The 25,729-nt window shown below is 41.5% G+C and overlaps 1 protein-coding gene across 2 annotated transcripts; it reads right to left on the reverse strand.

The window, feature by feature from the left end:
* Positions 1-409: 409 nt before the first annotated feature.
* Positions 410-14,639, reverse strand: VDAC3 (voltage dependent anion channel 3). Of its 2 annotated transcripts, XM_043563037.1 has the most exons (10): positions 14,301-14,608; positions 11,495-11,563; positions 10,743-10,792; positions 9,535-9,537; positions 6,949-7,101; positions 6,058-6,110; positions 4,258-4,485; positions 2,833-2,983; positions 1,383-1,440; positions 410-934 (listed from the first exon to the last, which is right to left on the reverse strand). In XM_043563037.1, exons 2-10 carry the CDS (start codon positions 11,559-11,561, stop codon positions 843-845), a joined length of 855 nt encoding a protein of 284 aa, XP_043418972.1. In that variant the 5' UTR covers positions 11,562-11,563; positions 14,301-14,608; the 3' UTR covers positions 410-842. The 2 variants fall into 2 exon arrangements, with proteins under 2 accessions (XP_043418972.1, XP_043418980.1); XM_043563045.1 differs by lacking the exon at positions 9,535-9,537 and having other exon boundaries at positions 14,301-14,639.
* Positions 14,640-25,729: the final 11,090 nt, after the last annotated feature.

Here is a 25,729-nt window from a genome sequence, read left to right on the forward strand (position 1 = left end):
GAAGCCCTGGGAGGAGCTGCAGACGTGCCTCCACCTACCAGTGTCCTCCCGACAGCATTTCCCCAACTGTACCCTTCCCTTTGCCCGTCTTTCTGCCCACTCACCACCCCCGCCCCCACTCTTTCTCAGCAGCTTTACTAAACTACCAATATGGTCCTGCTTTAGTGCGATAGGAAGCAAGCACCCCAACAAAGGCGTCCAGCAGAACAAAACTCACTGTTTCACTCCTCAGCCTGAGTGCAGAGGAACAGTCAGAGCCGTAAAGACAGATGGAAGGGACAGGCAATAGCACAGACATTCCAGACATACCACTTTAGACCTAAATCCCATCACCTATGAGAGTATTTTTCAAAACAAAACCTATCACACCAAATATAAGAAAACCATCACTAGCAAATCAGATGAGCGATTATGTTCCAAATGTGATGGGTTTATTTTATTTTACTCTGATGCAAAACCAAGGATTCCACTACAGCACAGAGACCAATATATTAAAAGGTCATGAAAAAGTGGTGTGGGACATGCAGGACGTGATGTACAAACTGGAGGATTGGGTCATTTCCTTTGTAACATGACACTACATTGTCGCTGAGGAACACATTTAAAATAACACTGTGGAACTCAACTGAAATGTGGCACAAACATGACAACTTCCAGGCATGCCTTCAAGTACCTCCCTCAGGATGGACTTGCGATCTCTAGACTTCAGTGTGGGGAGGATTACAATTCTTTGGAAGAATAAAAAGTTCACTTTTGAAATTTCACAGAAGAATTTTAAGGCCAAAACATAGTGGGTTCTCTTCACCTCCAGGGACAAATAGGATGCTTTACTCAAAACCACATTAAGCTTCTAGCTCAAATCCCAACCCAACCTTGTGACCTCCTGCATTGAAGTTCTTTCCGTCGATTAAAGCTGATAGGGTCAGTTTGACTCCTAGGAAGAAGAAAACACCACAATCACTCGTAACAAGTATTACAATCAGCTTTTCGTTTTCTAGAAACAATGAACATGGGTGGAATCAAGGGCATGGATTGCAGCTGGGTGTAAGAGTTACAAGCATTCAGGTACCACTAAGTCAATAGGGTTACCTAAAATCATTTGATCTGCAATGAGCAAAGCACAATCACAGCAAACTTTATTTGGAATTCAGGGTTAAGAATAATGAATGACCAACCAAACTCACAAGCCACAGTGACCTGGTTAGAAATATAGAATTATTTTTTAAACAAAAGCACTTGATCTGCTTTACTTTGTATGAATAACCAATTGTTACACAATGGACTGAATCAACCTACAGTTGATTGTAAGTTTTATAGGTTATTTTCATTATTTTTCCATCATCTCCTACCCCACATCCAATGTTATTAATTCCTTTACTCACCTGGTCGAAGAGTCTGAGTATAACCCAGTCCAATCAGGCTGGCATTATTTACTTTAGCCTAAAAATTAGGAGATGAAATAGAAACAGTTAGAAAACAACCAACTTCATAATATGTAAGTCCAGTACAAGCACCATTTCATGCATCAGATTTCCAAAACTAAAGCACCTTCGGGTCAATCTAGAATTACTGGAACTGAAAATTTAATTAATAAAAATGTAAGTCTCTTCAGTTAATAGGACTGGGAGAGATAGTAGGGAGTTTGAGAATGCATGCTTAAAGGCCTCAAACAAATTTTTTAAAACACTGTGCAGCCAGGTGTGCCTGGGTAGCTCAGGTGGTTAAAAGCATCCGACTCTTGTTCGGCTCAGGTCATGATCTCACAGTTTCCTGAGTTCGAGCCCCACATCGAGTCTACACTGGCAACACGGAGCCTGCTTGGGATTTTCTCTCTCTCTCTCTCTGCCCCTCCTCCAAAATAAACATTCATAAATGGAGGCACCTATGACTTCCATTTTGATTGTTAGAATAGGAGAGCTTGTTTGGACACAAATACAAATTTTCAGTGTACCACAACCAATTCCAAGTAAACTTCTCCATACTTCAAAAAAAAATTTTTTTTTAATGTTTACTTATTTTTGAAAGAGAGAGAGAAACAGAGTGTGAGCAGGGAAGGGACAGAGAGAGGGAGACACAGAATCCTGAGGCAGGCTCCAGACTCTGAGCTGTCAACACAGAGCCGGATGAGGAGCTCAAACTCATGAACCATGAGATCATGACCTGAGCCAAAGTTGGACATCTAACCAACTGAGCCACCCAGGCACCCCAATAAACTTAAAAAAAAAATAAATAAACACTGTGCAGCCAAACACCCTGGTGTACTGAATTCTTCGAGATGCCAGTTTATAACCTCTGACAGTAGTTAGAACATAAACTCTGGTGAGAGAAGATCTGGGTTCAAATCTTGACAATGCCTCTTACTGTGTGACTTTGGGCAAGTTACCTGACCTCTCCAAGTCTCAGTTCCCTCATCTATAAAATGGGCATGAAGATACTACTCACCACAAGAGTAGCTGGGAGGACTAAATGAGATACTACACATAAAGCCCTTAGTATAGTACCTGAAATTGAAGAGCTCAACTAGTGTCAGAATTAATAAGAATTACTAAGGAATTACAGGAATAGTAATCAAATCCCATGAATTTACAGATAGGAAAATTTTGAGGCCAAAGAGATAAAAATGACTTGAGAAGGTCAGACAACAGCCAAATACAGGAGGAACTAGGACTAGAACCCACATGCTAGGACGTGAGGTGTGATACTCTTTTCACTACACAATGAGCATCTCACTAAAGTTAATGGAGAACATGTGTACAACAACCATCTCACAACATTCATTTACAACTCAGATGAAACCCTAAGAGTAGATCCAATCTCGTAGCACATTCTTACAGATAGAGAAGTTCTACAGTCCAGCTTGTATTTAGCAGCGATGCCAAAACGGGTATTGTTACTGCCAGCCGTCCAAGCAAGGTTTATTGATGTTTCAATCTTCTCATTAACCTTCTGGTAGATAGACCCTCCAAATTCAGTGCCGTCATTCCTATTTTCATGATATAAGAAAAAGTCATAAATATCTAGCTAGTACCACTCTTATGACATGGAAAAAATTCTAAGACTATCTGGATAAGGATCTCACTTTGCAACTACCTATTTCAGCAAACTTCTAGTATAAATGACTACCAAACAAAACAAGGAACTAAATCCAGTTACGTAATTTATAACCATCTGATTAAAATGTAGTTAACATCTGATTCATTTATTCAGCTCCTCCATACGAATTTTTTAGACAAAATTCAATTATGAAGGCAGACGCCTCTAGTAAATATGATCTGTAAGTCTTTGAGATGTTCAAAGAATTTAGAGACCTAAAAGTAGAGTTCAATAAGGATTCTGCAAAATAAATAACAAGAAGAAAGCCAATTTTTAACTTCATCTGAGACATAATCCTAGCATCAGAAAGCACCCCAAACACAATACGTAGGGTGTATTTCTCTAGAGAAGTGCCTACATTATTGCTTCAAAGCATCCCAGAACTTGGTCCCTACTTTCCATGGTTTTCCTGATAATACTGCTTCATCAATTTTAATGCCACTGTCTATACCATTGCTTCACTTTATTTCAGTGAACTGGAATATCTAGTGAAGGGCAATCTACACCACTTGAAAAACACCTAGCTTATCCTTTGCTTTTTCTTCCTGGAATAGTACAGTGCCCAGTAGGCCAAGACATTAAATACAATTTAAAAATTCAAATTCATTTAACCAACAGGATGCAGCCTACAGAACTGAATCCAGGATTGCTTTGAGGACTTCTGCTTCTTCTGAATGCAACAGGGGTGGCTGGGTTCTGACCGTGAGTACCTAAAACCTCCATAGAATTACTGGGGATGTTCCAGAATGCTCAGGTCAACTGAGTGGTTGCTCTTCATGATCCAAATAACAGATCTACTTCCAGATACTGACAAGCTAAGTAGGGCACTAGAGGAAGCAGAAGAGTCTCCAAAGGATCCCTTTTATCAGGAGGTGACCACGTCCTGGGCTCTCTCCAACCCAGTGGTTCTTGTATAGATTCTAGACCTTCCTAAAGTTTGGGGTACAGGCTGAGAGGCCAGTTACTATCAGCAGCACAGCACAATGCACCAAGTGCCCTGGCAATGTTTTGCTGACTAGGAAAATTAGTACAGTGAGGCTGGATGTCCACCAAAGCACATTAAATGCAGGTACCTCATTTCTAACTTTCTCAGCATGTTAATGGTTACCATCTTTTTGGGCAACTGCACTAGTACTAAAGGAGGAGTGAATTATAAACACTCACACATGAGTGTGCAGCTGGAAGTCTGCGGCCTTGTAACCCAGAGCGAAATTATTCTGTGACAGTTTGGATTTGGCTGTGTCGAAACTCATCTGATAGCCAGCAAGCCAACCTTCAAAGGCTAACACAGCCCAGCCATAGATGGTTGGTCCAGAAAAATCTATATCAACATTGCTGCCGAGACTGAAACATTCCCGCTTATAGGAGGCCTTCAATTTTCCACTCTTCTTTCTGTAAACAAATAAAAACAATACAATGAAAACAACATGAGTTTCTACTACTGTCTAGAAATCTTTAGTGTAAGAAAGATCCCCTCCTTCCCCCAATGTAAATATTATTTTGGTAGATGATACACATCTACTATACACATATAGTAAAATTTCAAATGACTTAGCTCTACAAATATAATTTTGTTAGGATTATAAATACATATACTATTTTTATCTATTCTTCACTGTAAGTACAAATGATGGGATATTTCATGATTAATTTCACAAAGGCATTAACAAAAGTCTAAAAAGGAATAAGATATTTCAGTACCGAATTAATAATCTGTATACATATGTATTCATGAGAAGCCAAATCTCTTTAAATGTTTTTAAATGCCCAAATGCTATAAAACATAACACCCGACACACTTCTCAAAAAGAAGTGTATTTTTTTTTTTAAGGGTAGAGTACTTTAGTAAACATATTTATTTTCCTTAAGGTGAGTGTTTTCTCCCTGGACAATAAATATCAGATGGATGGATGGAAGAGAAGTATACGTTTTTGAAGGACAGTACCGAAAACAAGAAATTGGTTCTTTTTTTAAAAAAAAAAAATTTTTTTTTAACGTTTATTTATTATTGAAAGACAGAGAGAGACAGAGCGTGAGTGGGGAAGGGGCAGAGAGAGAGGGAGAGACACAGAATCTGAAGCAGGCTCCAGGCTCTGAGCTGTCAGCACAGAGCCTGACACAGGGCTCGAACTCACAAACTGCGAGATCATGACCTGAGCTGAAGTCAGACACTTAACCGACTGAGCTACCCAGGCGCCCCAAGAAATTGGTTCTTAATAATCCTGTCGTCTTCTAAGCAGGCTTCTTCTGAAAGTATTTATCTGGAAGATAACTGAACTGTGTGGCAGGAATGACACACATGCTGTCACAGCTGAGGAAAAATGTCATTCTGCCTTTATCTAGCAGCGGCCCATAGGAAACAATACCATGCCCATTTTTCAGATGAAGAAACTGGGGCAGAGAAGCTGGGGGATTTTTAAGGGCCAAGAAAGCACATCAGTAGCAGAACTACTGTTTATAGTGTTCCAACGCCGGGAGATTACAGTTATTCTTAGGAAATTAACTTCTCAGCAAAATACTACATCCATGAATCTTTAGAAGAGCTTAAGAAATATCTAGTCTCAGGGTGCCTGGTTGGCTCAATTGGTAAAGCATGTGATTCTTGGTCTTGGGGTTATGAGTCGGAGCCTCAGGTTTGGTGTAGAGATTACTTAATAAAATATTTTAGAAAAAAAAGAAAGAAAAGATCTAGTCTCAAGCATGTCTATAGCCTAAATTTTTCCTACTATGTACCTCCTTGGACCAGCTTTATATTTTTGTTCATCTGTTCAATTTTCAATTCAAAACTTTACTCTGCTTCAAGGGAGTCCTCCTTTCTCTTTAGTACATACACAAGGTCTCTGGGGTTCCTAAAAGCAACCTCCTACGTTCTCCCTGCACCTAAACGTTTCATTGCAATTCCCTGTTCTAAAGCTCTCTATCCCTACAGACTACAAAAACAGAAAACGGGGTTTGGATAATTACCCTGTGTTCGGTACAAATATGGTATCAAGAGTCAGTTTCAACCCTTCAGCCAACTGAAAAATAAAGATTTAAAACGAACAATTAGTAATTTTCTATTCTTCTTTTGACCTAAGAAAACAAGTCTAAAGTTTTCTCTAACTTCCAAACAAAAAAAGTCATTAAAGAAAGCCAAATATTCAATTATTTAATAAAATACCTCTTTATTCTTCCCTGTCTCCTTCCCCTGTCCCCTTATTCCCAGGCTTCATCATGATTCTCTCACCAAAATACAGGTTTAAGTTGTAGGTCAAATCTATTACAGCCAATAACATTAATTGCAATAAAAAAAAAAATTCCAATACAACCAAATAATCTTGATACACTCTTAAAATTACTGTAATGAGATAACCTGACATTTAACAAGCCAACCTAAGTAATTTATTCAGCTATACATATATATTACTGATACATGATGATGTTCATATAGACATACCTCAAAAAATAGTGTCCTGTACAAAGCAAATATTTGTACGTGACAAATATCTGCTGATAAATTTTTCTCTTTAGAAACATTACAGAAGTTAGAAAGAGGGATTTTTCTACGGAGCCAATTTTGCAATGATTACAAAATAAAATCAAACAAAATCACTATAAATAGTCTAGTTTACCAGGAGAGGCTCAGTTATAAGTAGAACTGGTCAGAACCAAGATGTAATGTGATAATTATGTACTCACAAACAATGCTTCACTTTCTAGAAATGTAAAATATACCAGAGAAGGCCACATGCAGAGAAAAAAATATGGCTACCATATAGGTTATAAAATCTCATTCATGTTGTATTTGGGGTTTATAGATCATTTTATCTGCAAGATAAATTTAACCTAAAAGTAATTTCTAATGCTTTCTTTTACCTTATTCTCCAAAGAGATTTCTGTTCCAAGAGTGTTATCTGTGTTCCATTTCTGAGTGAAGGTAAGTCCATAGTTACAGACCTTATATTTGGTCTCTAGGTTGCCTGACGCTTTTCCTGTATCAGTGTAAGCATGACCAGAAGTAGAAAATTCCTGATAAGCAAGAAAAATAATTACTTTAAAAACAGCTCATCAAACAAAAAATACTCATTTCAGAAAGTAGTGTTCAATGCATCGGAAACCAATATAGTTTACTTTTTATCACAACTTATTTCCTGCTTTCCTTCTTTCCTATTTCTAAAGTTTAACGAGTTTCAGATCTTTCCATTATTCCACCTCTCTTACTGATATTTCTTGTTCAATATACTCTCTCACTAAAATGGAAATCTTAAACTCTCTTTTTTAGAAGAGAAATATCTTGGGGCACCTGGATGGCTTAGTTGGTTAAGCGTCCGACTCTTGGTTTTGGCTCAAGTCATAGTCTCAGGTTCTTAAGTTCAAGTCCCACATCGGGCTCTGTGCTGACAGCGTGGAGCCTGCTTGGGATTCTCTCTTGCCCTCTCTGCACCTCCCCTGTTCAAGTGCATGTGCCCCTGGTCTCTCTCAAAATAAATTTAAAAAATAATAAAAATAAAAGAGAAATATCTTTACTGAAAATAAATTCCTTTACCAAAAACACAAAAATATTAGATCTTGAACATTTTACTTTCATGACCTGAAAATGCTTATTCATTCTCTATCATATGTTTCAAACTATTAGTTAATTTTAATGTCCTTAAAAATCCCCAAACACTAGGGGCGCCTGGGTGGCTCAGTCGGTTGAGTGGCTGACTTTGGCTCAGGTCACGATCTCACAGTCCGTGAGTTCGAGCCCCGTGTGGGCTCTGTGCTGACAGCTCGGAGCCTGGAGCCTGTTTTGGATTCTGTGTCTCCCTCTTTCTGACCCTCCCCCGTTCATGCTCTGTCTCTCTCTGTCTCAAAAATGGATAAACGTTAAAAAAAAAATTAAAAAAAAAAAATCCCCAAACACTAGAAAGGACTACCCTATCCTCTTCAATAGAGTCAAAACTTCATTGCATCAAAATAATTGTTTTTAATTTTTACTGTGGTAAAATACACCTAATTTACCATTTTTAAGTGTGCAGTTTGGTGGCATTAAGTACATTCACACTGTTATGAAAACTTTATTGCTTTGGTCCACAAAGCTATCATATCTGTAAGGGGCTCCTGGATGGCTCAGTCGGTTAAGTGTCTAACTTCAGCTCAGGTCATGATCTCTTGGCTCAGGTCATGATCTCACAGTTTGTGAAATCGAGCCCCACATTGGGCTCTGTGCTGACAGCTCAGAGCCTGGAGCCTGCTTCAGATTCTGTGTCTCCCTCTCTCTCTGTCCCTCCCCTGCTCACGTTCTGTCTCTCTCAAAAATAGATAAACATTAAAAAAAAAATTTTTTTTAACTATCTGTAAAACTTTCAGTATAAACAATTTCAATATTTGTAAGTATGTACCCATTTTTCACAACAAAATGTAATGTTATAACTTGTCCCTTTTTCTCCCTTCTCCTCATCTACCTTTTAAAGTGTTTTCTACCAAATAGTTACTATGAACATCTTGAAATATATCCTCCTCCCTCAGTAGGTGTCCTTTCAGTCATATGACAATGAGCAATAGGAAATAGATCTCCTTCTAAAAGGAAGCAAACAGTCAACACCTGTCACTGACAATCTATGAACTGTCGAGAAAAAAACCTTCTGATTGGCCCTGTTTTTAGAGCGCATTTCTGAAATACTGCCAACAGTAATGAAATGCTGCCAGCCCTGAGCAGTTCTGTTTCACTGCCTGCAATATGAATCCTCCCTTTACCAAATACCCTGCTCCCCACATCTAGTTCTACAGGCTGATGAGACAACTGGGAAACTATGATCTGTTTATCAACACCACGCAGGAAGTTTTCCAAGATAGTATCATGCTGCACATTTTAGGGCAAGGTCTCAGTACAAAATGACAAAACACTAGTCATGTTTAGAAGTCTACATAATTATTTAATGTGACCGTTGCTTTTTTTCAGTAGATCCAGCTACCCAGTGTTTTCTTTTTTACATACACCTCTCATAAACTTGAAAGTATAGCAAATATAAACCTCAATTTTAGTGTTAGAAAAACTTCACACACAAACCTACGGTAAAAGTGTATTTAGTCTACATTTTTTCCCTGTTTATCGTCATCATTTCTTACTTTGAAAGTCTCTCAAAAGTCTAAAATACCAGATGTACAAATCTCAAAGAGAAGGCCAGAATTTTTCTAAGTTAAAAAATTAGCATTGGCTCACAACTGCTTCAGTTTTTCTCTAATTTCATCATTAGAAGGAACAGTGCAAAATACATTTATAACATGCATTTAACGTCTACAGCTCTATAATAAATAAGCAACAAAACTACCATAAAAATGCGACTGTTAAATAGATGCCATATATTAAGTACAATCTGATATCTGATTGGAGCAATGGATGAAATTTATCCTAAATCAATACCAGAGACCAAAAGCAGTCATAAAAACAAGCACACAAATATGCTCTGTTTTTCTTACCATCTGAATGAACAGTCCCACACCACAGCAGCATGAAAGGGAGATAAAATTTTAGTCGATGATTTTTGCAACACAAACCTAACTTGAGCAAATTCTGAAACCCTATTCAAAGTGAGTATAATTTTTCCATTTTAACAGAATCATATAACAACATGCCCATCCTAGTAGGCAGTTGCATATATATTTATTTACCACTAGAAAACCCAGGAAAAAATGATGGTGACAAACCAGGATTACATGGAGTATGAGACAAAGTATCATATGAATTCCACATGCCTCTAGCCCTTTTAACTAAATCATTCTATCCAGAAATAAAATCCGCACTGGTTTCAATAGGTAAATACTAAAAAGAGATGCTTCCAATGAGGAGACATCAGAGAATGAGGTGAATGTAAAGCTAATTCATTTGCCAGATTTACTGAATAAAAGTTCTGGTTAATAACACTTTGAAAATATGCCTATATCCTTTACTATATAAATAACTTCCAGTAAAAAAGACTTTATGAACATCAATAAGTACAGTAGATTAATCCTCTATATGCATTTTATTTCTACATTTGTTTTGACTAATCATGAAGGGATAGAGGCTAAAGTTAATTTGTTTTTGTAAGAGGGCAATAAAACTTGCATAAACTCATTATAATGAAAGTATTTAGTAGCCATACACGTACTCATGAAAGTATAAAGATGTGATATATGTCCAAAATACATATATGTTTTATGTCCTGAGAGTAAGATTCAGCATATTCTTATTATGGCAAACACAAAGGACCCCCCCCCCCCCCCCAAAATTCAACCTGGATTGTCTATGGGCTACAGGGAAGATGCTCACTAAAATCTGAGAATATGACAAAACTGTAGGTAAGATAGCGTAGGACCAAATGTATGCTGATTCACACAACTAGACTAAACACTTTTAAACAGGTTCCTTTAGGTTAATTATGCTACATCTATTAAAAATATATTGGGGCGGGGGCAGGGTGGCTTAGTCAGTTAAGTGTCCAACTCTTGATTTCAGCTTAGGTCATGATTTCAAGTTCATGAGATCAAGCACTGTGTCAGGCTCTGCGGTGACAGCATGGAACCTGCTTGGGATTCTCTCTCTCTGCCCCTACCCTGCTTGCGCTCTCCCACATTAAACAAATAAATGTTAAAAAATATATATATATCTGTATCTATATCTATCTATCTATGTCTTAGGTACTTACCACTCCACTACAAGACTTGGTTCTCAGGTCTATTTTGACCATGCCAAATCCTAGACACACACAAAAACACATTAATGTATAAAATGTGACATTCGCTCCAGTTTTTACAACTTAGAAATTATGAAAATGGTCCTTCCATATGGAAAATACAAAGTATTCTCATTAGGTGAGAGTTCCATAAAAACAATTATAATGAACTAAGTATAATTTTTAAGCCCTCAAAGAATAAAAATTATCAAAAAGTGTTATGCTTATAAAAGTATAAACTTAAATAACTATACTAATTAATAAGAAAAATCAAATGTATATAACAAAAATTAAAAATTTAAACATTAAATTTTAAAAACTAAAAATAAATGTCCATTTGGAATCAAAGAATGTTACTCCAAAGAAGTCAAAAGTTGTGTCTTCACACTCATGAAGATTAGGAGGAGGAAAAATGTAGTCCCTGCTTTAATTGTCCCCAGGGCTAGCCAGGAGAGACATAAGTATTACAGATTTATATTACTTCATCTTACAGCTAACATTAAATATGCATAATATATGTATGTGTATATGTATATAATAGCTTTTAATGCTTGTAAGGGACTCTACCTCTAAAGAGTCAAGTCTAATAACCTGTTGACAGTTATCCCCTTAAATCGTATAAAGTAGATTAATGTTAACCTTATCTTACTAGCACTATCTTGCATATAGTAAGCATTCAACACCAACCATTACCCAAAATTGGAAATTTACAGTAGCATTCTTACCGTATCCTTTGTTGAAGACATCCTTGGCGGCCTTTCCTAGGTCACAGTAAGTTGGTGTGTTACACATATCTTATAAAGAAAAATGAGGACAAAGGAATAAAAATAACCATTTAGTATTTATTCACCCACAGTCCTCGTATTTAGTCCTGTGAGAAGAGGTATACACTTTTCCTTTGCATCATTAAGGCTTATACCCTAATGCAAGCAAAGTTAGGAGAAGGCATTCTGCTCCTTTACAAAGAACTTTTCAGAACACTGGAGAATAAAAGGGTTTTTTCGTGCAATTCACAGAGGTCATCTTTCTGACTGCATTTCAAAGAAAAGAAATTTCTCACAGGCTGAAGGAGATGCTGTGTTAAATTGGATTTTATAATATATGTATTATATTATATATATTTTATATATGACATATAAAATAAAGCCTAAGAGCTACATAAAGTGACAAGGTAAAATTGTTTTAAAGAACTGTAGGAACAGACGCATTAAAAATCTTCAAGGTGAACATTTTTGCCACTCTGAAATTCAGCTCTTAAAATAAGAATTACCACACTAATTGAAATGTATTCTTCCAGAATATGTCCTCTCTCAAAGCTTTTAAAAATAAAATTATATAGGGGCGCCTGGGTGGCTCAGTCGGTTAAGTGTTTGACTTTCGATTTCTGCTCAGGTCATGATCTCGTGATTGGTAGGATCCAGCACCATGTCGGGCTCCGCACTGAGCATGGAGCCTGCTTGGGATTTTCTCTCCGTCTCTCTCTGCCTCTCTTTTCCTCTCTCAAAATAAATAAATAAACGTTAAAAAAAGGTAACAAAATTGTAACAACAACAACAAAAATATATAATCTTACCCGTTAACTAGACACGGGATAAATTTCACCTGCAATAATTCTGCTTACCAAAAACTGGTGTATGCTCTGAAGTTAAAGTCTTCAAAAATCTTTCCCCTTGGCTGATTTTTTCATCTTGGCTGCTCGGTATTCCTCAGCTTTTCTATTGCCAACATGGCCCTCACATTAAAGTTCTCAGAAGCGCTATCAACACCGATAAGCATACCACTCCTTTGCCCTCTTTATATAATGGGAACTCTTTTCCTGCAGCAGCCTCAACAACTATGTGTAACCACTTGTAGAACCATCTCATCTCAAGCAGTCCCATTAGCCCAATTAATAGGCCCAAAAAATCCAGAGCACCAGCTAGCCCGTGCAATTACTAACTATACCTGAACTAGCAACACATTCAAACTAATAGTTATTTATATTTATCCTGGCTCTTAATCTGCCCTCCTGCTAAGTTTCTGCCTATACCATATCTGAACACAATATACACATGATGCACTTTTTAATTGTGAATTCATTTAAAATTTGTTCCTTAACCTAAACCTGTCAAATATGAAGATAATATATGTTAAGAAGGAAGAGTACAATATAAAAAATATGTGTGTGTGTGTGTGTGTGTACACGTGTGTGTGTGTATATATATATAGAGAGAGAGGGAGGGAAGGAGAGAGAGGGAGAGAGGGAGAGGGAGAGGGAGAGAGAGAGGGAGAGAGAGAGGGGGAGAGAGAGGGAAAGAAAGAGGGAGAGAGAGAGTACATACAGCAAAGGGGAAAGAGTCAGTATAAATATACTGACTCATACCATAATAAAACTTTGTTCTAAACCACAGGGTTTCAGAGTCCTGGAAGAGCCCTTCCAGGGCAATTATTTTTACAGTTCAATTCCTTGCATTTAAATGATTGATCCTAGACTATTTACACATTGCCAACTGCAATTTGATATTACTCTTTATTATTTCAGTCGATGCTGGTATCTGTTGGAATTTTTCCGGAAGTCTAAATTTGGGGAGGTAAGTATAGAAACGCAGACACTATATATTCAAACAGAAATGTTAAGGCTCTACAGTCTGGATTTTCATCTCCTGACAAGAGAAAAGGTACACTTAAATGTTTAGAAACATCCATCTAATTACAGCCTTTTAGAATTTTGCTTTACTGCCAGACACTTTGCAAGGAGTGTGCCGGTTTAGTTTACTAACTGATCTCAATTCTGCCTAGTTCAAGCTTACTTTTTCAGGCCTATGATTCTGATGGGTAATGCACTGCTGGTATGATCAAGCAAAAAATCGATAAGATACAGAGACTTCACGATACTCGGGAGTAAAGCTATCATTACATATTTCTATTGGCTCTACAAATGCGCTTGTCGTTTGTTGGCATGCACAACGCACGGGTTTGCTTTAGATGCGGGGGGGGGGGGGTTAATTAGGTAATACTGCTTTACACAATTACTAATTTGACAGTAAAGAGCCCCTTTTGTTCCTCGTTTCGCCTTTTTCAGTTGCACGTATGGCATCCTCTCTGGCGGTAAGGAGTGTGAGAGCTCCCCTGATACTGGACAATTCCAGAGAGGAAGCTGGGACGGGGTTGGGGGGTTGGGGGGTTGGGGGATGGGGTTGGGGGTCGAAGATCCAACTTCCCTAGAAACCAACCTCCTTTCTGGCCTGACGCCTGGAAAGAAAAGTCCTGTGGGCCCACCAGGCGTTGACAGGGTCGCGGCTCGGCGTTCCGAGCGCCACTCCCCACGCCGGGGCTGCGGCTCCATCACCTGAGGCGGCCAAGGGAGCAAGGTCCTCCCTGCCCTCAGCGGCCCAACCGGGCCCGCACCCCATTAGGCTCCTCTCTCCCTTCCGAGCCCTCCGTTAGGCCCGCCTCTCACCGGGTCCCCAGCTCTGTGGCGGGCCACCACCCACCCCCGCCAGGCCCCGCTCCGCCGCCGGCTGCCCGGCCCACAGCGTCGGCTCTCCTCACCTCCAACCAGAGGACCTGTCTCCGCTCCGCCAGGGCAACGCTGAAGGTCTTCTTCAAACCAACGCCGTCCGCGCCTGCGCGGCCTCACACTCCCCGCGGCGCCTGCGCGCCCCTAGCCGCCCCCACCCGCACGGCGTTTGCGCCGTAGTGTCGCGCCGGGTCGCGCGCCGGGGGTCTGAGCGCGGAGAGGAACAGCTGGGACAAACCCAACTGTCTGGCTCCGTGTGCGCGCGTGCGCGGGACGGCCCGGCGCGCAGGTGGCAGGGGCGGGAGTTGATGTAGGCGAAGACGCTTTGGGGACCGCACCTTTGTGCCTGAAGGGGCTCTCTCTCGCGAGAACGCCCGGAAGTTACTAGTTACTGTTGCTATGGGAGGGGCCGCGGGGAAGGCGGGCGGAGCTGACCGGGGATGCTACTGAGGGATGCTGTGGCCGGGCACGTCAGACCGTTTCATTGAGATGCGAACAGATCTTTATGGGAATTTTGTCTCCGACTGACTAAAATTCAAAAATATGACCCTTAAGCTCTCTCAACTTAAGAATGAGAAAACATGGGTCCCCAGGGGGGACGTAATTTATTCAAGATCACACAGGTAGGGGTAGATTATAATTCAAAGGGAGAGAGGAGGTGGAGGAGAGAAAGCCCTTCTTTAAAGAAGAATACCAACTAATAAATATAGAAGAAATTATAGAAAAATAAAATCACCACTCTTGGAACCACCCAATTGCAGGCAAAAAATTATCTATAAGTGCTAGACATTTGAAGATCGTCACAGTTCCAAAGTGTCAGCCCTCAGATTCCATACTAAAAAAGGGTACTTTCACATCAAAGAAGTCACCCAAGTGATTAAACTTAACATCACCAGGGATGATACAGACTGACGTCATATGCCCCCTACGTGATGCACAGAAGACACTAAGGTAATATTCTTGCTAAAGGTGTGTCTCTATTCTTGCGGAAACAATCAGACAAATCCAATTGAGGGCCTTTCTGCAAAACACCGCTGGGTCCCTTCTAAAATGTAAATTTCATGAGCACCTGGGTGACTCAGTCCCTCCAGTCGCCCACTCTTGATTTCGGCTCAGGTCAGGATCCCAGGGTCGTGGGATCGAGATTCAAGTCCCGCTCTGCCTGAGCGTGCAGCCTGCTTAAGATTCTCTCTCTGTCTCTCTGTCTCTTTCTCTCCCTCTGCCTTTCTCCCTTGCTCATGCATGCATGTGCTCTCTCTCTACAAAGGGGGAAAAAAAGAGAAACTTCTGATGACAAACTGCCCTTTATTTAAATAAAAATTTTAAAAATGTAAATTTCATGAAAGATTAAGAAAAAGATTGGTGAATTGCTCTAGATTAAAAGAGACAAAAGAAAGATATGACACTACAAGCAATGTAATCCTAAATTGGACCCTGCATCAAAACAACAACAACAACAACAAAAACACAAGAAACTGTTAGTGAGAAACATTATTGGCACAACTGAGAAAATTTGACTATTATATCAGTATTGTAACATTGTATAATTTTCTGATGTTGATAATTGTATTTTGGTTATGCAGAAATGGCTTTGTTTTTAGGAGATATATATATATGGTAAAGTATTTAGGAATGAAATGGCATGTGATTTCAACTAACTCTCAAATGGTTAAGAAAAAAAAGACCAGAACTAAATGTCCATAGCGTTAATAATTGGTGCATCTAGGTAGAAGACATATGGGTGTTCACTGCATTATTCTTAAAACTTTACTGTAAGTTTTACATTGTTCAAAATAAAAAGTTGGAGAGAAAACACACCCACAAAGTCATCGATGTTCAGTCCACCATACCAAGTTGCTGCTTAATATTATTATTTACCTGCTATGTGTAAGGCATTTCAGGCTAATAAGAGATCAGTAGATAAATGCTCCCAAAGGACTCATAATGTAGGACTTAGACAAATACCTGCCAAATGAGGCAGAGTTGATAAATATAAGTAAACAGTGTATCTAAGTAGGCCAAATAAAATGACCTTTAGAGTCCAAAGAGGTGGTGTTTGTATCCCAGATCTGCCAACTCTTCAGTCTTAGGCAAGCAACTTAACCTTTCTATGCTTCAGTTTCTACCTCTGTAAAACAGATATAAGTAGTATCTACTTCAGAGGATTGAGTGGATAGTAAATAAAATAATGTATCTAAAGCACATAACAATCTACCTAGCATACGAAAAATGTTAATTTGTTAATAACAAATGAAAATATGCTGTAAGTCTGAAAGTTACGTAGGCAAAGAATACGCATATATACACATACACACATAATTATACACACACACACACACGCACACACACACACACATATTAAAGCCACACTTCAGCCTGTACTCTGGCACAGACCTGGCTTTTGTCAGATATACCTGGCCATTAAAGGCTACAAAGAGCACTTGAATGGGAATTTGGCAAAATTCCTTCCTTCTGCTTCTGTTATCCAAAGATCTTTCTTCTAAAAGGATCTCACAACACCAGTCCCAGGTCATGCAGAGAGACTTCCTCTTTCCTAACATCTGACGTAGGAAGAAGGTGTTGAAAGAAAGTGTCAAGGAAAACGGCTGCTACTGAGGAAATCCTTGCTTTGCTTCATGTCCCTCTGGCCCTGTCAAGTTGGCATCCATGCTAATGCTCAAGGTCTATGTCAAGACCCTGACCTTGACCACTTTGAAACTACAGCTACTTCTCAGTCCCCCACTCGCACTGGGATCTAAACCCTTAGAACTTTCCCGGTCCAAATTCTAATAATATGGCATTCTTTTCCTATAAAATCTCTAGAAACAGAATGTTAGAGCAGGAAGGGATCTGAGACACCTTCATTTGTGAAACATTTGCTGAATACTTGCTATGTGCAGGCACCATGCTCAGAGCTGATACATGAGGAGACCGCCCTAAGTGCTATATGGGCCCAGAGGCCCATGTTACCTTGTGAGTAGTTTTCCAGTATAAGTCACCTGCTCTAGTGAAAATAGCCTGCTGAACTGCCTACATTACCATTTTTTTTAAGTTTATTTATTTTATTTTGAAAGAGAGAGAGAGTGAGTGTGAGTGGCAGAGGGGCAGAGAGAGAATCCCAAGCAAGCTCCATGCATGACTCCAGTACAGAGTCTGACTCAGGGCTCACTCTCATGTACTGTGAAATAATGACCTGAGCCAAAATCAAGAGTTGGACACTTAACCAACTGAGCCACCCAGGCGCCCCTACATTACCTTTTTGAGAGAAAAATCTCAAAAGTTAGTATAGTTTTACCCTCAAATGAAAAAACAACTGAAGAGCAGAGGCCCCACTGTGAAGATTTGGTAGCTCAATTATGCTAAACGTAAAAAAGTAATAATAAGATTCTAATGCCAGTGGTATTATTTAATTCCCTGTTTCTTTTTAATTTTTTAAAACATTTATTTATTTTTGAAGACAGAGTGAGACAGAGCACAACTGGGGGAGGGGCAGAGAGAGCGAGGGAGACACAGAATCCAAAGCAGGCTCCAGGCTCCAGGCTCCGAGCTGTCCGCACAGAGTCCGATGCGGGGCTCGAACCCCTGGACCGCGAGATCATGACCTGAGCTGAAGCCGGACGATCAACTGACTGAGCCACCCAGGCGCCCCATTCCCTGTTTCTTTTTGAAGCAAAAGGGCTCACTTGTTTCTTTTCAAGGACTCCAAAATTCTGATGAGGGGTGAGGATTCCCTAGTTACTGAGCATCTTTGAAGAGGAGGAGATGCAACCCATGTCCCTTGGCCGTCTACAAGGAGGCTGCAGAGCACAGGGGGGCCCAGCAGTGAGAGTACCTAAGCGGCCTGGGGGAAGAGACTGGAGGCTGCTCCGAGGAGGTGATGTCTCAGAACGGCTCAGGAGGACAAGAGGCCATGGCTTCCAGGGCAGAGGGGCAGAGCAGTCAAAGACTTCAGTACACCATACCCTGAAATTCCATGCCTAAGGGCTCATCTCTAGGAAACAATCATAGATGTATTCTCTTAAACAGCTTGAATGATTTAGAGTGGCAAAAATTTTAAAACAATCTGAATGACCAACATTTAGAGGATTCATTAAATAAACTATAATACACCTGTATTCTGGGTGAAGGTACAGCCATGTGTTCTGATAATATTTGATGATCTAAGGAAAATGTTCAGTGGGAAAAAAAAGAGGAAACAAAAGTAAATAGAGTGTAATCCCAAGTTGTGTGTGTATGTTGTAATTTTACTTTAAGAGGAAACAACGGAATGATAACCATAAACATCAGTGTTGGAGAGGCAGACAGAGGGACTGGGTAGAGGAGGCACACATGGGCAGGGGTAAGCATTAGAAATGGCAAGTTCTGGAGCTGGTGATAGATTAATTATATTGTACATTACAAAATAAATGAGGGGCGCCTGGGTGGCTCAGTCAGTTAAGCGTCTGACTTCAGCTCAGGTCATGATCTCATGGTTTGTGAGTTCCAGCCTTGTATTGGGCTCTGTGCTGACAGCTCAGAGCCTGGAGCCTACTTCAGATTCTGTTTCCCTCTCTGTCTGCCCCTACCCCGCTCGCACTCTGTCTCTCTCTCTCCAAAATAAATAAACATTTAAAAAATTATAAAAAAATGCTACATGTATATGTATATATGTACCTGCATAGAAAAAATTTGGGGGAATTCACCGAAATTTGATAGTGACTGTCTCTGCTGGGTCAGAGTATGTGTGACTTTTAATTTCTTCTTCACACTTTTATGTATTTTCCAAAATTTCTAAAATTTGAAAACATGTTTTTCTGTTATAATTAGAAAAGGGAAGGTCACTTTCATAAGGTGGGGAAGTACTTAGGTTTATGAGAAGGCGAGTGCTGTTCCATGGGGAATTTCCACCAAAAATTGAGAAATACCTCTGGAATGGAGTACCTGGAATTTACATTGGGCCTTCCGAGTGCTCACTTCACTCTTGACCACAAGAGGGTGCAAGGAATCAAAGTAAATGCAAAGCTAAATGTGCTAGTGGGCACTGGGTTTGGGGTTTGCGTGTCAGGGTGATGAACTCTGTCCTCCTCTTGCTCTCCAGAGCTTTATCCAAATTCTTCACAAGGTTGTGAACACAGTTATGAATCCTATCGGATTGGATGGTGTGTCTGGGGGCTTCCCTACCAAAGTCAAAGCCTATGTTGAAGGTCGAAAGGGCACCATCAAATCTTTGCATATTGTCTATATGAGGAAACCAGTGTTGCCAATGTACCACATGTAGATTAGGGTACAGCCTGGCTGACACAACCTGCAAGTTATTTCATCTTAACCACTATATCACATTTCCATAAAGGAAAATATAGGAAAAGGTGACGTACTCCTCAGCTGTATATAATCCAAATATGGCAACAGGCAGTGTTCCCTGTGATTTTATTTCTTAGTGAATATACACCTGTGTTTCATGCAATTTGCTATGTCTGGGAATGGACTTCAGCTAGCAAGCTGTGTAGTGTGGTATAGTGGAAAAAATAAACTTTGGAGCCAGAAAACTGATGTTCAAATCCTATATCTGCAACTCACTAGCCATGTGACCTAGGCAAATTACTTGACCTCTGTGAACTTCAGTGTCTTCACCCCTCTACACCCACCCAGTATTAAACTGGTCAAATGGGGCCCAGCCAGAGGGCTCCAGCCACACAGACAGCTTACTTTGGCCAAAGTTATGAGGCAGCTTGGACCACATCCAGGGTATATACAGAGTAGGAGCCTGGACAGAGAAGGCTAGATCACATTCAGTGACTCTGATACTTCACAACTGGAGATGGAGTAACCAGATGAAGACACCCTGGAAGAGTGACTCTAACGGGGAGGGATACCAGAACTGGGCGGGCCTCCTGGAGAATACCCTGGGGAAATTCACGGCAAGTAGCTTATCCCCTCCAGAAGGGGATTCCAGAGTTCATGTGTGCAGAGCTCATGGGTAACCATTCTTTTTTACTAGTGTTACTAAGATATAATTGACATATAACATCATGTAACCTTAAGGAGTACAATGTAATTATTTGATTCATATATATGTAGCAAATATTTACCACAATAAGGCTAGTTAACCTATCCTTTATCTTAAATAATTATCTTCCTGTTGTTGCTATGGTGGGAACATTAAAGCTCTACTTTCATAGCAACTTCTACATACACAGCACGGTATTGTTAGCTACAGCCACTATAGCCATACATTTTTAAAAATGTGCTTCTTCAGAATTGAGACTCCAGGCAGATTTGGGGTCTCCTAATGCAGTTGGACTGACCCCTGCCCCCGAACTTTTGAGGGAAAAGAATCAGACCCAGTTTGGTCTAGATCAAAAGATGGCAGAACCCGCTTTGTCATGGGCTGCGGGCAACCAAAAATCTGAAAGGGCCTCAAGAAGTCAGTTGTAGACTCTCTAGAAATGAAAATATCATTCAGTTAAAAAAAAAAAAAAACCGACATCAAAATCTGACACACGTGGTCAATAGACCTCAGCTGGGGAACATGGCAGCATGGACAAAAGGACATCCTAGTCACAGAGCCACAGCAGCAGTGACACAGTTCACCCAAACATACACACGTCCTCTTCTCAGTTCGTTGCCTCCTTCACTGACTGCTGACGGGAGGTGTTACGCTTTCCAGCTGATAGGTATTGCCACAGGGGCAGCTTCTTTTTCATGTTTTCTTGCCTTTTCATAGTAGCATTTGTTGTCACACTCCCCTGCCCCCCACGTTTTGTGCAATGTGATATGTCGGTGACAACCTGGCATGGGGGAGGAAGAGTATTGCCATGGTCTGAATGCTTGCATCCTCTCCAAATCCTTACACAGAAATCTTAATGCCTGATGTGACAGGTTTAGGAGGTGGGGGCTTTTGGGGGAGTGCTTAGGGCATGAGGATGAAGTCTTCATGAGTGGGATTGTGTCCTTATAAGGGAGATCCCAGAGAACTTCCTCTCTCGTTCTACCATGTGAGGAGACAGCTGTTCATAAACCAGGACCCAGGCCTGAACCTGACATTGTGGGCACCCTGACTTTGGACTCTCAGACTCCAGAATTGTGAGAGATGAATTTCTGTTGTTTAGAAGCCCCCCAGTCTTGGTATTTTTGTTGTAGCAGCCTGAACGGACTAAGACAAGTACCTGGGAACAGGGCGGGACAGATAGGCATTATTTGGGTTTATGAAGTCATACACAACCTCATCTAATTTTTTTAAGTAAAAAACAAATGAAGGCAGAGCATATCCTTGAAGAAGGAAGCTCGTGGATTCTTGGAGCTGCTTCTAGCTGGGTGCCTGGAACGAAGTCGGGAGAGTTCTGAGGCTGTTGCTGCAAGAAAAGGGAGTCCCCAGCACCTCCTTGGGGGTAGACTCCAAAGGGGGTGATTCACACAGAATAGCATCCAAACAATCTCCTGGAGCTGAGCAACATGATGGCCAGGGACCCCCCTGTAAACTCCCAGAACACTGGCCTGTAAGAGGCTCTCAGAAAGATGAGGAGGTTAGCTGGGAGATGATGTGACCAAGCCAAGGCCACACAGTCAGTGAAGAGGCCAGGACCCCATCTCCCTGGCTTCCGCCTTAATGCCTCCAGCGCTGCCCCCATGCTTAGCTGCAAGACATCTGACAGGCGACTCCTCAGCTGTTACAAGTGGTTTGCTTTACCTTCTGACCTCAGGTAACTAAACCGTAACGTTTACAGCAACTCTTTGATTATATCCTACAATCTCTGTCTCCTCTCAACATGCCCTTCTCATCTTTTATTTTATTGAACATTTCCTGTGAGATTCTGCCAAAGACCTGCTTGTTTCAGTTACTTTGATTTTCTTTTAAGGAAAGCAAAATTTATGGAAATCAAACTGGTTTTGACACAGGAGCCATAGCAAATAAAAATTTCCATTCCTAAGTGACTATAAATCACGGGTTCTGACACTCTGCCTTTGACTTGAACTAGAGCAGCTGTCATTCCGGAGGATACAGGTGTCTGCTCCCACACACCAGCCCGCAGTGCTTCCTGGACAAACAACGTGAGTCACCCATGGAGCGGCAGGTGACCTACAGAGCCGAAGCTGGGGCCCTTGGGGGTTTCTCTGGGAATTTTCACTTCTAAGCTCAGTCCCTCGTGCTCCATCTGAATGTTCTTTTGGCCCAGATGCTCATTGTGGAAGTAAGAGAATCAGCTTGAGATTTTCAGTGAACCCCTAATCCTTGTCAGAGGGTGTCAAGATGGCAGCATCTCGGCCAAAAGTGTGTGTGAGGGTTTCTTTGTTCTGCGGCTGACAGAGCTCCTGGTGTCTCTCTGAGAGGCAGCCACAGCCTCTGCAAGGTCCTTGCTGCCGCAGTCTGAGTGTGTGTGCTTTGGCGCCCTGACCTAAGAGCAGGGAAAATGCCTTTTAAGCAGAAACGTTTGTAAAGCTGTCCCCTCCCTCCTTCCCTCTCCCTGCCATCCTCTTCCCGCTGCCCCATCATCTCTAATCCCCAGAAGACTGAGATGAAGCCTTGCAGTAAACGCTGCCACAGGGGCATCTCCTTTCAGTTGCTGGCATCCCAACTGAGGCACGCTGTGATTATGAACGAGCCAGTGGCCTTGGCAGATTTGAAAATATGCCAAAAGCTACTTTCCAGGCAGATGTCACATACTTGATTTCCTCAAAATTGCTCTGGCTTTTTAGGAGACATAGAAATAGTGGCCCTGTTGCCAAATGAGGCCCGAGGTTAGGGGAGATTCTTCCCTGATGAATTGGTGGAACAAAGATCTGTGGAGAGCCTGCCACGGAAGGGCTGTGTGTCATGCTGGGTACTGAAGTTTATGTGACACTGGAAAGTTCTGTCCTGGAAAAGAGGTAAAAGACACGTATTTGGAGTGTTGAGTGCCAGTGACTGCCCCAGGCCCTTACACATGTTTTCACACATCGAACCCTCAAAATGTCATCATTATGGAGGAGGGCAGCCAGCTTCCAGCAGGGGATACTGCAGCCTGGAAAGATGAAGTAACTTGCCCAGCACCACAAAGTTACTCCACATTCATTTAAAAAATTTTTCATGTTTATTTTATTTTTGAGACAGAGAGAGAGAGTGAGTGGGGGAGGGACAGAGAGGGAGACACAGAATCTGAAGCAGCTCCAGGCTCTGAGCTGTCAGCACAGAGCCCGACGCGGGGCTCGAACTTGTGAACCATGAGATCATGGCCTGAGTCGAAGTCAGAAACCCAACTGACTGCGCCACCCAGGCACCCCACTATATATCCATTTATTTGTGCATTCATCTATCACATCAAAATTGTGTGGGGCTTCTCTTGAGTGCCGGGCACTCCAGGCATGAGGATATCAAGATGAATTAGCTGTGGGCCTGCCTTCACAGAGCTTATCATATGGCTGTAGACACAAATAAGTAGACAAAAGAGCTTTGTAAGTGCCATGATAGGTAGAGGGATGCACAGGGGAGGTGGGTGTGGTGGGGACACGGGAGAAGCCAGCGTTGTGATTGATTCAGGCCAGTCTGACCCCAAATCTCGTATTCAGTGCAGAGAGACACAGACACGGACATGTGTGCTTTTCCGTCCTATTCCATGCCTATTTGTAACCCCCCCCCCCCCCCCGGCCCAGTGTCTGATGTCTGCATCCTTCCTCCCTCTGTCTGTGGGAGGCAGATGGAGAGCGTCACTCCTGGAAAACACCTCGATATTAGATATCCAGCAAAGACTTGATGACCTGGATAGCTTTTCCCATGACCAACGGTCACCCTGCCGCCCCTAACTTGCTTTTCACCCTGAATTCTCTGCTTTAGTGCTGCCACAGCCCACCCGGGGTGTGAGATTAGAACAGGCCGACTCTCTCAGCTCCTCCCTTCCCACTGGCTCCCTACCCCCCACATCTGATGACAGAGGTTCAACTTCAAAACCCCACCCTTTGCTTGGTCCTCATCACCACTGTGCCACTGCCTTACATTGGACTTCCACCTCATCATATGGGAATTGCAACTGAGACCTGAGTGATGGCCCAGTGTCCCCTTTCACCCACTACAACTATTGTTCCACGTGGCCACCACCACTGCCTTCTTAAAAAGGAATTTAGGTCATGCCATTTTCAAGCTTACATATCTCCGATGACTTCGCACATAAGTTAAATCCAGTTTTCTTTGCATGGTGTATCAGGTTCCTCATAGCGTAGCCTCATCGTGTCCTTTACCACCTGCCTCAGGCAGACACAATCTCTCCCTGGAGCTGAGACACACCTCCCTGTCCCTCCACACACTTCACCCCCTGAGCCTGGAGTGAGACCATCCTCTGCTTCTCAGCCCAGGAAACTCCTACTCATCCCACAAAACCCAGCTCCAATATTACCTCCTCTGTAGATGCATTTCTTTATTTCTCTAGAGGGTCTAGTCATGCCATCCCCTGTGATCCTCCAGCCACACATTTATGCCTTTATCTTAGCACTTGTTACAATATATCGGAATCATCCCTAGATATATATGTATCTTCTGACTGGATACTGGTTCCTCAGGGCCAAGGATTGTGTTTTATTTATTCCCAACATCTAACCACAGGGTCTGCTACATATGAAGTGCTCAATGAATATTTCTGCTGTGTTACAAGATTTCCCATCAGCCCTTTTGTCTGTGTTTATTGCCAGAGGCCTTTGGTGCCCTGATATTCTCTCTTCAGTTAGGTAACAGGAAGCAGAGATCCCCAGCAGAGAGGGAACCCTGGGGCTCTCTCCTTTATCCTTGGTCATAATTGTCCAACTTCAAAATAAATCCTGTAACACACCTAGTCATCAGGCTTATCATAACTATCAAAGGGTGTTTGATGTTTTCAGTTGAAGCAAAAAAAAAAAAAAAAAAGGCATCCTTGCAGAAGAAGTAGCTCCTTCTTGTACTACATGAGTGGTGGACAAGCAGCCCCAACACAAGGGAGAGAGCTGAGGAAAGGAAGCCTCAGCTCACCTGCTGCTAAATGGTACCAAGCCATTACTCGGGACTGGAAATGTTCCCATTGTACAGTGTGTTGAGATACATTTCAATGGGCTGGGGTTCTGGAGGAAGACCCAGCAATACCAAGACTGCCATTTATGGCTTAGAAACGATGCATTTTTAGATTTGTCGTTGTTGTTGTTGTTGTTAAAGATTTTATTTTTAAGTAATCTCTACACCCAATGTGGGACTCGAACCCACAACCTGAAGATCAAGAGGCCCATGCTCCACTGGCTGAGCCAGCCAGGCATACCTGCATTTTTAGATTTTAAACGGCACCTCTCACCTGACGTACCAGCATGAGTCTACACTGAGAATGACGAAAACAAGGAGTGAGAAAAAAGAATGTTTTGGCCCAGATCTGGATTGTTCCACTGCTAAAATACTTAGGCAGTGATTACAGGTTTAAATGATTTGACTTCTCTAACAGTCTGGCTGAAAAAAGAAAAAATGAAACACCAAGGGATGAAGATGTTTTCAAAAATT

Source organism: Prionailurus bengalensis, chromosome B1 (assembly GCF_016509475.1).
Source record: "Prionailurus bengalensis isolate Pbe53 chromosome B1, Fcat_Pben_1.1_paternal_pri, whole genome shotgun sequence".
In the NCBI taxonomy this organism is placed as follows: Eukaryota; Metazoa; Chordata; class Mammalia; order Carnivora; family Felidae; genus Prionailurus; species Prionailurus bengalensis.